This window comes from Drosophila gunungcola (genome assembly GCF_025200985.1).
Source record: "Drosophila gunungcola strain Sukarami chromosome X unlocalized genomic scaffold, Dgunungcola_SK_2 000050F, whole genome shotgun sequence".
In the NCBI taxonomy this organism is placed as follows: Eukaryota; Metazoa; Arthropoda; class Insecta; order Diptera; family Drosophilidae; genus Drosophila; species Drosophila gunungcola.
In genome coordinates, this window is record NW_026453194.1 from 313,997 (window position 1) to 329,325 (window position 15,329).

A 15,329-nucleotide genomic window follows, 5' to 3' on the forward strand; every position below is an offset into this window, starting at 1 on the left:
AAAATTCCCCTTTCAACGAAGCTTGTCTGTTAGTAAAACTGTAAGTATTTTAAGATTTCCCTTTCATCTCAATCTTTATTCACAATCAGCATTGGCTGAGGACCAGAGCTAACTCAATTATTGGTCTGCACAAATTTGAAAAGTTTAACTCGCAATGCCATCCGTGATTCTGTCAATCGGAAGTTTCGTTCGCACAGAAATCCGTAGTGCCATTCTTCTTCACCCAGCGCAATCACAGTTGGCCCGAAAATTGTCAAAAGTTTTCGCCCCATCAGCCCCATGAATATTTACTCTTTGTTCTCAGGCCCAGATGGAATGGAATCAAAGTGTGGAAAATAAAACAAAAAGTAAGCATATGTACAACACAGAGGTGCAGTATATGGAGTTCAAGTCGTAGGGGGATGCGGGTCGTACTTCAGCTAGATGCGGTCGGATCGGATCGGATTGGATTAGAGTGGGAGTTGGAGTTGGGCTGGTCAGGACCAAAAGGAGTTTGGGGGAATGCAAATTACTTGTGACAGCTTTCAAAAAGTTCAACATAGTTGTCGATGGTAGCTTCGTCCTCCTCACTTGACAGCTGACACATCGAGTGTGGGGAAAGTGCACAAGAGTTCATCCCGCACAAAGTTCATATGTGCACTTAAAACTGCGGAATTGTTGTAAATTTATAAGTACTACTTTACACTTTTGCATATTGTACGCAAATATGAAGAAAAATGATGAAAAATGTAAATTTATAGAAAATCTATAATAATTAATAAACAGATAAGAAAGTGTGCTATTCTAACCCTTTTTAATCTTACATGTCATATAACAATATTTAACCCAAAAATTGTAAATCGCAATCGAAGAAAATGAAAGTTAAAATAGCATATTTGGCAATTTAAATGTAGAGCACTTGGCTCAGACTTTCTGTCATATTTTCCTTTCAGTGTGGGTGAACTGCATTTCTGATCTAGCCAAAACAGCAACAGAAAAGAAGTTGTAGGCGAATGGCAGTGGGTGTCGGGGGTAAGGAGTTAACCCCCTGTCTATGCCCCACGGGCTCGAGAGTCGGCAACCAAACCGTTTTTGATATGGTAATGTGGCAATGGCAGTGCGTGTGTGTAATGCTCCGTTATTAGATTTTTCCCCCCTTCCAAACTCAAAGTAGAAACCAGAGAAAGGAGTCGAGAGTAGATGGAAAAGGGGCAAACGTCGTCGAGAGTGCCATAAAGTAGTAATACTAATTAAGTTGTGTATTATGCATGTGCAGCTAGAGTTGAGGAACGGCTCGGGGGATTGCGTTTGGGATTGGGAGTGGGATTGGGACTGGGACTCCAGCTCGCCAGTTTGGTGGGATGCCTGGGGTCGGGCACTCGACTTAAGCAGCCAGTTGACATCGTTTAGTTGAGCACTCGCCGAACACAATGGATCCAGTAGGGGATTGCTGGAGGACCGGCTGCCAAGTGTATGTGGTTAGATAACCTGTAGAGGATGTCATCGAAGTGAGTGCTCTCACTCAGACTAGGTCAGTTTTTGGTTGCATCTCAGGCATATTGATTGGATTGCCGAGGATGTAAGAAGATAGTAAGTCATTGACTAGGACACAGCCCAGCTTTCTTTAAATTTAAACTTTCATTCAATTTCAGTGCGCTTAAAATAAAAGGTATTAGTATGATAGTTTATGTTTTTACATACTTAGAATAACATTTTTCTAGCAACCATGAACTTTATAGATACTTATCAAACAAAAACAAAAATGAATTCCTAAAAGAGATAACAGATATAATAAAAACAAAAACGGATTTTATGGTTAATATATCTCTTGAATTTAATTGTTAATTTTTAAGACACAGTGGTGAATAAATATTATTTACATACATTCCGATACGAATGCTAAAGATTTAATATTTAAAAAAAAAACTTTGAATGGTCTAATTTGTCAGACCACTTTGTTGCTCTTCGATGACTTTAACCAATTAAAAGATTAATTAAATAAAAACTAAAAAACCGAATTAATTAAAAATGATTTAAGCATTGATAGGCCTAGGTTTACATTTCTGATATTTTTTTTAGGTTTTTTTTTTAATTCAAAATTTACAAAATAAATCCGTATTAACCATGACGAAAGTAAAATAAAAAGTGATCTATGACTAACTATTGTAACAAAATTAAATGGTTCATGATTTGAGTGTGGTCTTATGAAATCTAAAAAATGTGTATTACCACTCGAAGCACTCAAATCGAATCAGTTGACTCACCTTGCCTTGGGGTGACCTTTGAACTGGGCCACCTCGGCGTAGCGTCGTCCCAGGGGAGCCTCCTGGGGACTGAGCAGGGCATCGCAGAGGGCCGAGGGCACCGACTGCTGATCGCCGCCCACCGGAAGACTCATGCCCTTGAGCAAGCGGATGGTGGGCTCCACGGCGGCTCCCGAGGACCTCAATTGTTCCTCGGCATTTCGGTTGGCAAAGTTCTTGAGCTGCTCCCGCAGCGAGTAGTCCGCTGAGCTGGAGCACGAGGTGGACTCCGAGGCGGAGGATGAGCTGGTGGACGAGTGGCACCTGGGCACCGGCGACGGTGAGTGCAGATCCTGGCCAGCATTGCCGTTCTGCAGATCCTGGTAGGCACCGTGGGCATCCTCGGAGCCACTGCTGCTGCTGCTGCTGCTGCTGCCACTGCCACTGCCACTGCTGCTTGTCGAGGAACTGGAGCCACCACCACTCGACTGATTGCTCTGACTGGTCGTGTTCGAGACGCAGCTATCCATGCTGGCCGTTGAGTTGCGATTCCCATTGTCCCTGACCTTTGTCGTCGCATCCTGCTCCTCAACGTCCACCTGCTGGGGCACAATGATCAGGGAGGTACGCTTCCTGAGCGTATCATCCTTGGCATTCATGTTCTGCTTGAGCGTCTTGTCCGACTTGGTGGTGTACACGATGACCTCCACCTTCGAGGAGTTATCCGCACAGGACACCGCCGCTGTAGAATTTGCTCCTGCTGAGACTGCTGTTTCGTGCGACATCCTGGCTGCAAAGTCGCCTTCATTTAGTTACTGGCAAATCAAGCTGACAGGGAAATGGAAAATTGATGCTACCAACACTGCAACTCATAAATGAAGACACCCCCACACACATGTGTCAGTCTCTTTTATTGATTCCGACATTAAATACCCGAGGTAAGCCCCCTGCGCCACCTCTAAAGACATCGGATATCGCATATTGCACATCCGATGAACCACTTAGAACATGAATTTTAATACAACCCGGCCACATTGTGGCTTTCAAAATGTTATTACCAATAAAAATGCGAAGACAAACACATTGGTATTATGTAACTGCAGTAAAAAAAAAAGGGCAACACCTGCCAAACGACAGGCAGTTTCAACAACAATTTTCAATGCCCAGCTTAGGGGTTGACAGATTTTGGCAACTTAATGGGAGGATCATACAAAATTTAATATATAATGACAACTTTAAGATCTACAAGCTAAAGAATGAGGTAAAAACAATAATAACAGATCTTTCATTTTTTTTAATTCAACAAAAAATATTTGAAAACCCACAAAATTCCAAATTTGTTGCTAATTTTTTACTTGAGACTTTTAGAATATATTATCCTAAGGAAAATGAAAAAAATAAATTGATTTTTTAAACCGAGAGTACCTTTAAGAACAACGTTATATTCAAATTATGTTTTATTTGTCTCTGTAAAGTAAAGCCAAATATAAAATTGTGTTCTTCGGTTTAACCACCCTCTCGATAAGAGCATTCAACATTCGACCGATTGTCATCTAGACTTTTATGGTTTTTATGAACTTTTAACAATAATTCCTGTGTCAGTACGCAAGTGTTTGAGTGCTTGTCTCTGTCGCTTTTTTTTCAGACCTGTATCTCTGTGTTCCGTGCGCACGTATCCATTTCATTTTGTTGAAAAAAATTATTAAGTATTTCTTGGCATAAGTGGGGCTTTCTTTATGGAAAAAAAAAAAAAAGCTGTACCCAGAACGGAAGGCAAAAGGTGACCGCTGCAGATGAATGAATGGCCCATATATTTGGGAATGGGTGCCATTAGAACGCTGCCTTGTGTAAACCGTTTGTGACGATAAGCAATTACAAACATTTGTGCTCGCTTTGTTTTGACATCAAAAGAAATTGAAAGAAACTCCCAGCAAAAGTAATATTAATAAGCAAAAAAAAAAATAAATAAATAAAAGAACACACCAGAAATACTCGTATGTACATTTGTACGAGTACGAGTATACCAGTACGAAAACGAGGCGATCCAGAGCAGAGCGACCAAAAACCAAAGTGGGTTTCGTTTTTCCTCGTTGTGATCGAGTAAATTCTTAATTTATTTATTTTCTGTTCGGCCTCAGACTACATTATTCGAATGGAGTATGTATGTACAATCGTATGTTTGCGCTCGCAAGTCTGCATCTTTCGTCATATGGTAAAGCCAAATAGTTTCCAATTCTTGGAGATTTGTCACAGTTTCCGTTTAACGTTAAAGACTCACTTTAAAGGCAAACCGAAAAGTTTTTGCGTATCAAGAATATAAATCTACACATTTATGTATTTACAAAAGCTTTTTTCAGCAAGTTGACTTTCAAATACTTTTAAATATTATATATGTATATTTTTTTTTCTTATTTTTGTTTATATTTGTAATTATTTTGAAGAAATTCTAGTCGACATTTTTTGAATTTGCTCAAGTTATAGAAAACAATTTGGTATTTTTGAAATATTAATATTTTATTGCCGATTTCCACCCACTTTTCCCACGAACTTCGAGGCATAAGCGTCGTCGTTTGAATGCTAAGTGCTTCGGAATATTGCCATCGATGTTTTGTCTGGCACCGATTCCCTTGGCTGCACCTCTCCAAATTCCCCCACAACTCATCAGTTACCCGACCTGCACTTTTCCGCATACCACCCGCCGCATACTCCTCGTTGCTGGAACTTTCACGATTTCGCCGATTTCAGTCGTGCTCTGGTTGAATTTCGAATGCAGAATGCATTGGGCAACGCAGCAAGGGTGAAATGTATAAAATAAACATTGCCGCGCCGCATTTCGCAATTACCTGAATCACTTGACGAGCCAACAATGACAACAATTACAGTATAATAGAGACAATCGCGTTTCGTGTTCGACATATTCGTAGCTATTCGATTACATTTGAGTGTTTGTGTACGGCTTTGGCTTTTAACTTGAATTGGTTGCGGCGCTCTGGCGAAAGATATATTCCATAAATTTCTGATTGCGATTCTGATTCATTTCGACGACAGAATTTCCTTGTAAATATATTAACATAAATTGTCTCGCCTTCAATTGCTTTCGGATTCATACTGGTAGTGGGAATGGAAATGGGAATGGGAATGGTAATCCTCATTCGCAAACATTGCTTTTATGAACTATGCAAACTTTATTTCTCTGCCCGTCGCTCTTCCATGGTCTCGGTTTATATTTCTGATTATTATGCAAAGTGTGAAACGCAATTGTCAACAAATTGTCAACCAAACTTGGGCTAGTTGAGCAGTTTGTTTTCATTCTGAAAAGGAAGAGGACACGGTACCCATTTTGGAGTCATTCGAATACGAATACGAATCCGAATCCGAATCTATTTGGGCTGGCTGCCAGGCGAAGCTTGACGAGATTTGAACGTCGCGTGCAAAAGCGCTTGCCATTTGCCTTTGCGATTTGCAGCCTTTATAAAAAAAATAGTCACCGTATGAATAGTCAGTAGTGATCGATTTCAAGGCCAAAGGCGGCACGATGCTCGTTTAAATATGGCCTGATAAAGTCCCCAGGCCGAAATGGTCGAAAGTTTGGCAGACAACTATTATTTAATGGCATATAAAACTGAGCAAATTTATGTTTCGTTTTTAAATAAAAAAAATGCTATCCGACTACTAGCTTTATTCAATTTATACTACCTGCCTAACTAGGTATTCTATTCATTAAAATGTTCCTAATAATTTTTGTAAGTCACTTAAGAGGCGTTCACAAAAATTATTATTCTTATCTGTCTAAAAACCTGTAACAAAAACATTAGAAACAAAGACATTTCTTGCAATAAGACTGTAATTAAACAAAGTTATAAGCGCTAAAAGTATTGTTTATTACAAATTTAATTTGAGTTTTATGACAAGAATATTGCTTCTTCCAAATTTTCTGTAAGCAATGACAAAAGAAGGTGTTGTTTTGAAAACAAAGTGCTTTATGCTTAATCATCAATGTCTTGTGGTATGAGTCAAGCATAAATACATACATACATGTGTAATTCCATGTTTTACTCTATTGTTCTACTTGCGGTAAGTGCATCTATCAACCGGAATGCAATTAAAATCATCCCATGAATGTGATTCATATGCGAGTGAGTGAATAATGAATGAGTGCTTATCGCTCTTGCTTAACAACGAAAAACGAAATGCCCCCGAAACTCTGGGGATTCCGTAAGTGGAATGCGATAAACTTGGAGCTTTTCCCGCCCCATCGGTTCCTCCTCAAAAGTCAAAATTATTATTTTTTATATTTACTTCATATCCATGCATATGTGTGCGTTTGTTTTTTGTTTCCTTTTTTTTTTTTCTTTGGGTGGGCAGTTCCGAAAACACGTTCCGCGCTTTTGTGTTTAGTAATTTTTCAATTCTGCCCCCTTGTGGATGGGGCATGTGGTTTGGGTATGGGTATGGGTATGGGTATAGCTTTGGGTTTATTCTTTCGGCGGCTGAGGGGTGAGATCTGCCCCGGTGGTTGCTTTTTGTCTGCCTTGTTACTACAAATTATCGGCGGTACGCTCGGCACGTGCGCGACGTGTTTCCACAGCCAGAGGGGGGGAAAAATGGTTGCGGGGTTAAGGGTTTTCCCTTCCACAGTCCCTCCATCACAGCCCCCATTCCCCACCCATGGTGGCGGGTTTTAGTGTAATTGATTTCGCATTGCAATGAATGCGTTTGCTGCGTGCCCGGCTCAACAATTTGAGCTCTTTGATGGTTTGACTTTGGCCGACAATGGCAACCCTGTTCCGGTCCATCCGGTCTGTTCTTGCTTTCAATGTTTCAAGATTTGCTCAAGAGCTTGCTGATAAAACTATAAGTATGTATGTAATAACACCAAACGTTGTTTTGCATTACTAGTTTGTTGTTAATATTAAATGCCAACAAAAAAAAAAAGTGATATTAAAGTTAACATTTTTCAAATTACCATTTGGCAACCTTTTTTAAATGTTTCTCTTTTTAAGATCAATATATGATAAAAAATTATTAATATTATAACATTTACTATTTTTTGTAGAGCAATTTGAGTGATATTTAGCAGTCCCTTGATTTCGTATCGATTTGGATTCACAGAAATTGGTGAAAATCGGAACAGGGTCGCATGCGTTTCCGTCAGCATATGGCGACAACATTAGCCAAATTGATTTCGACAGCATTCGCTGGTCATTGAGGTTCCCCTCCACTTATGAGCCCCATTCCACTCCACTCTACATTGCTATTTTCCAAGTCAACGGAGCTCAAGGCCTTTAGTAGTCCACCTACAAGATATCCACGCCCACGTCGTGTCCCCCAAAATGCGCTGTGGAATGCCAGACGTTGTGGCGTTTAGAGCTCAAGAATCAACAAAACCGGGGACAAAAACAAGATGAAAAAAAAAACACACGAGCACAAACAACATCAACAACTTAGCAATGTTATCTAAATAAATATATATGTGGCCTGCGACATGAGTCTATAAATTATGTAAATGCAGGTTTCGTTTATTTCGAATGTGTTTCCTTCCTTTCCCTATAATTTTTGGGTGTTTGGAAATTTTTGTAAATCGTATTTTCGTTCGGGGTTTTTTATGAATTTTTAATTTGTTCGCTGGGATTCGGTTGAATGAAAATTTCACACTTTTGCCCAAGAGCAATTTGTGTGATTTGTGAACTAAAAACAGCGCAAAGAGATCGTGAGATTGGGCGGCCATCAATGAAATTTCATCGAATTGACTTGGGGTGTCGTTGAATTTATCTGATGGATGCCAATTGGTGCGGGTATCTGTGGGATACATTCGATCTGGTGGGCGGATCGAACTAAAAGTATATCAGTGTAACCTTATAATGCAAATGAGGAACGTATCTCTGGGATACTTTCGTGGGTGTAGTTTTAATACGATTGAAGAGGGTATTTTAATTTTTAATACATGTATATATACTTGATTAGCATTTTTATATAGATAGGGTATTAAATATTTATCAAATGGCAGTGCTTTTAATTTGTTGTTTAGAAGTGGCCACAAGCCATTTGTTTTTAATAAAAGGCGTTTGTTATCCTCACAAGACTCATTTGATGTGTGAACTTTAAACTTAAGTGGACGGCAGAGAAACCTGCTTTTAAATGGTTTTTATTTTTCTAAAAGATATAAAATGTAACCCACATAAAACACATTATGGAAAAACAAAAATAAAAAACTGGGGTGAGCTTATAAACTATAAATATCTACCATTATCCAACCGATTAAATCTTTTTTTAAGTACAAACCGTAATCATAATTTCGATAGTGCGTTACTAACCAAACTCATAACACATTGAAATCTCGTCTATATGTGGGATAGTTTTTGTTTTTTTAATGATATTTCTATGTGCCAAAGCTAGACCGGTGACTAATGGGTTGCCTCACGCAGCCGAAAAGGAAACGAAATTCGCCGCTTACACAATTTGTATCTATCAGATACCCCGCCAAACTTAATTCGCTTGGCATCGCTGGCTAGATGCTGTCGGTCGGTCGGTCGGTGAAAGGCGCCGCTGGAAAATATCGCCAGAAAAGCAAAACAAGCGCAGCTAACAGAGGCGTTGAAATATTTATGATACGGGGCAGCTAGGAAATGCACACAGAAAGAAATGCCGTTTGCTAATAGCTACAATCAATTGAAGTTCAAAAATTCAGCTCTAAGTTTAGGTGAAACCACCTTAAATTTTAATATTAAATAGCAAATCATAAAAGTGGTATTGTGAACTTTTCTGTTTTCCGACTCATTCTCAAGCCATTCTTTTTTTGTTTTGAGCTTATCTTTGCCGCAACACTTAACGATTTAATGCTTCGTGGGTCTGCCGAGTTTCTCCCATGAAATTCTCGTACAAATTAAAATAGAGTTGAACCATATTATTGCAATTCGGAGTAATAATCGGAGCATGGCTGATATGATTAGTTTTTTTTTCTTCTGTGCAACAAAACTCCCGCTGCCGATGTTACCGATGTTGCTCCATTTGTATCTTACGGTTTGTAGTTGCAAAAGTTGACCATACAATAGAGGCACAAACTGCACACAAAAATATGAAAGTGCAACAACTGCAGCAACAAAAACAGAAGCATGAACAAAACAAAAAAAAAAGAGCAGCACATTTATACACAAAAAAAAACCTGCTTAGCAACTTTTACGCTGCGCCCTCTTGGAACGCAAGTGTATGCCATTGGCAGCCTGAAAAATAACAAAACCAACAGCAGCAAAAGATACAGCAACGGTAACTCCACAGCGGCCCCAGCAAAAATGCAGATACTTTAAACAAACAAAAAACGAGAATATAAAATATCGGCAAAACGAAGATTGTACACCCTTGAAAGTAATACAGCTATAGGGGAAACGTTTAAATTTATTGTCAGATCATTCAAATATAAAAAATAAATTTCTTAATATTTATAAATTTTGTTATATAAATATAAAACTAAAACATCTTATCGAAAATCGTATTAGAATAAACAAAATTAAGCTAACTTAAGCTCACTTAAAAAACAATCAGTTTTCAAAATAATATATTAAATCGAATAGGCTCTATCAACAAATGTTACAAACTTCTGGTTAAAATCGTAGTACCCTATGCATGGCTATAAAAATTCGACACATAACATAATGAAAGCAGCGGAGTCGCTGCCCATTGGGGAAATTAACATGTAGCCAAGCAAAAGGGGGTCGAATTATTATTTTCCCAGCGGAGATCGGCGGGAATGATTCCCCGCTTACAGCTGACGTCACTAGTTCTAATTGAAGAGGCGAGAGCTTAACTGCCCTATGATCGGAATAGGGAGACCTAGGGATCCAGAAAGCCAGAACGAGTTTCATCTGGGCGTGTGGGGCTCTAATTAAAGAGAAATATGCACACAGCACTGTCCATGTCCATCGGTCATAATCCACAAAGATCACTTAACGAAGCGAAATGTCGAATCGTTAGCGATTCGTTTCCAGAGTTGTAAACATCTTAGAAATCAATTGGATGTGCTTTATTATTATGAAAGTCTATGAGGCGAATGAGGCTTTTCTATAGGCTTTTTTTTTTTAAGATAAGGTTATGTTGAAGAAATTGTGGTCAGAGCTTTTGTTGAGGTCAAAAGTCTTTCAGAACAATCAATGTCTAATTGAAACGATTAAGACTTCTTAAGTCAAAGTTTTCATAGCTGCATTATCGTGAAGCTTTGTTGAAAGCCATTTCTATATTAAATCCGATACCAGATGTATTTGGAATTTCTCAATAAATTAAAACACTAATTGTTTTATTAATAATAAATGACTTATTTGCCTTAATTCCCCTACCAAAGCGCGAACTATATTATTTAAAGCAAAATCGAAAGCCACTAATCATGCCAAATATGTGTGTTGAGCACTCAACTACTGATCAATCACGCAGCAACGCACCAAATTGCAAATTAGTCCTCAAAAAGTCGAGAAAACCGCGCTCGATAGATAGATCGATCGATTGTCTTTCAGCCCACGGGGATCTTGAAACTGAAATGCGGAAATTACAGATGAAGTGGACAGAAAAATGTGTCAGCTGTGGAAGTCGTGTGTGATTTCCAAAGATCGATGAATGGGCCATTTGGCCATCGAAGTTGTCACTGAATTCACACACGAAATGTTGATTTATGACGACACGAGATACACAACAAAGTGACACTTTCGCGTTTCGATTTGAATAAGGAACGCAATCTATTTGCATAAGAAACACGAGAGAGACTAGAGCCAAACGAAATGAAATGAAATAAAATGAAATAAAATGAAATGGGAGGTAGAAATTAGCATAATAGTCAGTTCAAGTCAGACGATCGGGAATTCATTGATCTTGTATGCTGCGTTCGCGTTCTTGTTTTTATATCGCTTTGTGCTGTTGTCTGTGGGTCAAGTCAGTGGTACCGTTACAATCTGCTCTAAAAAAGCTTTTCATTTACTCCATCGACTATCATCTATCTTTGCATATGTATATATAAGTATGTATATTCCACATTTTCTCTATTTTCATTCTCTTTAGTCTAGTCCCCCTTTTTTGTTTTGTTTTGGCTCCTCCACTCTATCGCAGCGATTATAAAAATATTTTTTATTACAATATCTTTATATTGGTTCGTTTGCGTGGTGGTTTCTAAGTGTTTTACATCGAGTTAAGTTGACTTTTCGTTTTGTTTTTATGCGATGTTATTTTTACGCCTTCGACTTGTTGAATCACTTTGACAGCCGAGCATGAAACGCCATTTGAAAGAAATACGATGCAAACACTCAGGCAGGCGGAAAACTTAAACTAAAACAACAAACGTGGGTCGGGGAAAACTTGGAGATACACTCCACATACTACAGCAAACACAATTCACTAGGCCGCTGGTGGATATTACAATAATTATCCAACGCAAACTTATTTAACATTAAACCACAGCAAGACCTACCCCGCATCTTTCGAACAACTTTTCAAATTCACACCGATTAAATAATATAGTAACTCAGAAACAAAAATCTTTAACTTTGTAATATATTTTTAAAAATTCCTTGACAAAAAAAAAATACAAAATTAAATACAAAATTTAAGTTAAAGAAATTTTGGACATATATTATAAAACTAACTAAATAAGAACTAAGAAAGCTTTGTAATGTCAGCTGCATTTTTTTTAAATAACAAATGTTAAACTAAAATAATTATATATTATTTATTTATATATGGAATAAAGAATTTCTTTCTGTGCAAGCAGCGGAATGTGGGAAAAGAGAAAGATAGATTTGCTGGGAAAAGGAGCGGCACGATAGTTGGTTATTGCCACGAGCTTTGGAAGTGCAAAAAGGGTGTCGTTGGGTCAATCTTAATTAGTTGCACAGCTGGGGAGTTTGAAGCGCTAACAGATGATGCCACTGTTCTTGCAGCAGCCCAAAAGCAACTGAATCGGCCGACTGCAGTTCCGGGAAATAATTGATATAGTTTGCATGTAAGGCGAAGGCAGCAAACTATGTGTATCATTTGTTAAGTTCAATGTGTTTGCAAAACAATTCATTGTTTTTTGACATTTTTAATATTGCTAAATGTACGTGGTCGTTCTAACAATTGATAAGTTATTGATTGATCAATAAAGCAAGGATACTTTAAAATAGTAGATATTTATAAACTTTGTTATGTTGGCAGAGCGCTGGCAAAACACTTTTTTATGAAAAATAGATAGGAGCATGGTGCTTTTAATTTAAACAATATAATCACTTTTCTTTTAATAGAATAAAAAAAGCAAACAAGTTTAAGATCTACAATTGTAGTAGTAATACAATGTCTCTCAGTTTACCTAGTTTTAAATGCTACGTTCGTAAATGAAACCCGGAAAAGGTTTGTTGGTCAATTATGTCAATGATTTTTGATTTGTTCTTTGCTGGGCAGCAATCGCTGTATATGGCCCGTATATCTGAGATACTTTTTATTTATGGACCTCTATCGATCGCCAGTTAATCCCTCACCCACACTCGGCTGAGAAAATAAAACGACAAAAAAAAGCAGCAGTCGAAGACCTGAGCAACCTGCTCTGCTGGAATGCGCCCGTCCCCACTCACAAGTAAAATAAAAAATAAACGAAGGCAAAAACGAAGGCAAAGGGGATAGTATCTGATTACAGTTTGAATGGTTGCAATGAACCAGAAAATTTGCTTTTGTACACTCTGGATATTTTTTCCGTGGTGTGTGTGTGTGAGTGTGAGTGTTCGTTCCCAGATACTTTTTAGCCGCAGGTGGTGGCTGAAAGTTAAGGGAATGGCGAGAAGAAGGAACCACCGAACCACCTAACAAAGAAGCAGGTGCAAGGTGCTGCACAGTACGAAATGATTAGCTTTCTTAACTTGAATTAGAAAATTTACATTATTTCACAAGGATTTAGATAGAATATCATAAAATACAGCTAATGCTAATGAAAGGAAAATTATGCTAATATGGGGAGGGCTACAGAAATCTTTTTCAACCAAATTTCAACCAAAAGTCTATTCAAGATCGATTAAAATTTAGTTGGCATAAGTTGTTTTGTTTAATGGAAATAGCAAATTAAACTTAACTGATACAAAATGGTCATAAAGCTGTGGAATAAAACCTCAAAATATGCTATCTAACTATAGATACTACAAAGTCGGTGTGACAAAGTTGGGGTGCTGTAGAAATCTCTTCCAACTTAATGTAAATTGAAAGTCAATACAATGTTCATTTAAAATTTGGATGGAATATGTTGGTTTGTGATATGGAAAAATAAATAAGAACTTAACACAAAACTCAAAAGGTGCTAAATTATTATTCAACAATTAATGATTTTCTTGGGGATTTTTTTGCTGGGTGGAACTTGGGCACTAAGCTTTGGGTTTCAGGGTTTCACCCCACGCCACTCCCGTTTCCTTGGACATTTTTCTGTCCGAGGTGAAACGGACACAAAACGTGACTGGCAACAAGTTGAAGCCGAAACTGAGGCGAAACTAAGGCGAAACTGAGGCAAAATTGAGACAAAACTGAGGCTCGAGTGGCCGAGTGAAGTGCGGCAACGTTGTTGCCGATGGTACGACAATTACAGTTATTTTATGAGTTTGCAGAGCATAACCAGCAGCAGCCAAGAACATCGGCATCCACATCGTTTGGCCACTTCATTTTGCAAAGAGAGCGGAAATTTAATGAGCAACACGCCCTCGCAATTCAGCTGCCACACTTCGCCCCATCATGTGCATCCATCAGATACTTTATTTCTCCCTGGGCAAAAAGGCAGCATCCACATCCACATCCACGTCCACATCCACATCTACTGTAATGATGCGTTTAGCAGATTATGAGCCCAGCTTTTGGACCAAATTGGAGCAGCCACTGGAGAAAAACAGTTGGAAATTGCAAACACAGCCCAGCATTTTGTGGTCATTTGGAAAATGCGCATAACTACATCTATCCCAGAGCGATTTTAAGGTGATTTAGTGCGGTAGGACATGGTAAGTTGAAAATAACAGAGTCATAACTTTGACAATCAGGTAAAATAGCTCGCGGAAATCCGGTAATTAGAAAAATGTTTAAATTCGCCAGACAGAAAAGAGAAAAAATTTGTGCTTTTAAGCTTACTGTAGTTTAAGTTAAATTATTTTTAACAGACTTTTATTATTTATAAAAAAATGTTTAACTTAACTTCTGTCCAATTTAGATTTCAGCATCTAAATGTGTTATTTCCCAGTTTTAGTTTATTATCAAAATTTGAACCCTTTAAATAGGTACTCACTTGATTATAGATTAAAAATTTTAGGTTTACAACGTATAAAACCATAAAAAAAATCGCAAAAAAACACAACAAAAATAACATATTTCAAGTGGCAAGGTTAATTAGTTTGACCTAGCTTTTGGTTTTTGCCTAAAGTATGTATAAGAATTAACTTTGGCAAAACAAAGAGTAGAGGTTTGTTGACAAAAACATTCAGCATCTAGTGGTAAAGAGTAATTAAAACAAATACTTTAGAGCCAAAACCCTGCACCAAACCCTTGAAAAAACGTAGTTATATTTTGTATCCATTATTTTTTCATGCTACACTTATAGCCACTATCGACTGGTTAAGTGGGACAGCAACAAATCGCTTCATTTATGTGGCAAACACCACGACATGCCACTTTCACATAAAAATGCCAAAACAAAGCAACGAAAACTTGGCCAAAACCAACTGTTGTCAGGCAACTTGCAGGCAAATCAATCGTTGTGTTGAGTGGAGTGGAGTGGAGTTGAGTTGAGTTGAGTTGGGTTAACCTGGTCTAGTGTTGGCCCGTTTGCGGCATAGTTTATGGCAGCATATAATACTAATACACTCCCCCAAAAACTTGTAATCGGGGTGCCGGGAGAAGTGCGGCAACGTCGCTCAAACTTCAACTTGGCCATGTGGCATGTCAATTTTTCCACCATTTGCGGCAATTTCTTTTCGTTTTCGGCTTTTCCATTTTTTTTTCTTTCCCGAGCTCTTTTATTTGTGTTTATTGTGGAGGCAAAAGGTTAGCCTGCCCCAGCTCCCTTTATTCCCCCGGTTTCGTCGCCGTTCGTTTAATTTTATTGCCTAATTTTCAACTTTGATTGCTGCCACA

General features: G+C 38.2%; 1 protein-coding gene across 1 annotated transcript in view; it reads right to left on the minus strand.

Annotated features, from left to right (window-relative positions):
- Window positions 1-15,329, minus strand: part of LOC128261064 (protein sprint) — a 66,126-nt gene that overhangs the window by 43,326 nt on the left and 7,471 nt on the right. Inside the window, 1 exon segment of the mRNA XM_052994503.1 lies at window positions 2,244-3,012. Within this exon segment, the coding sequence (XP_052850463.1) occupies window positions 2,244-3,007 (764 nt within the window). The 5' untranslated portion in view covers window positions 3,008-3,012.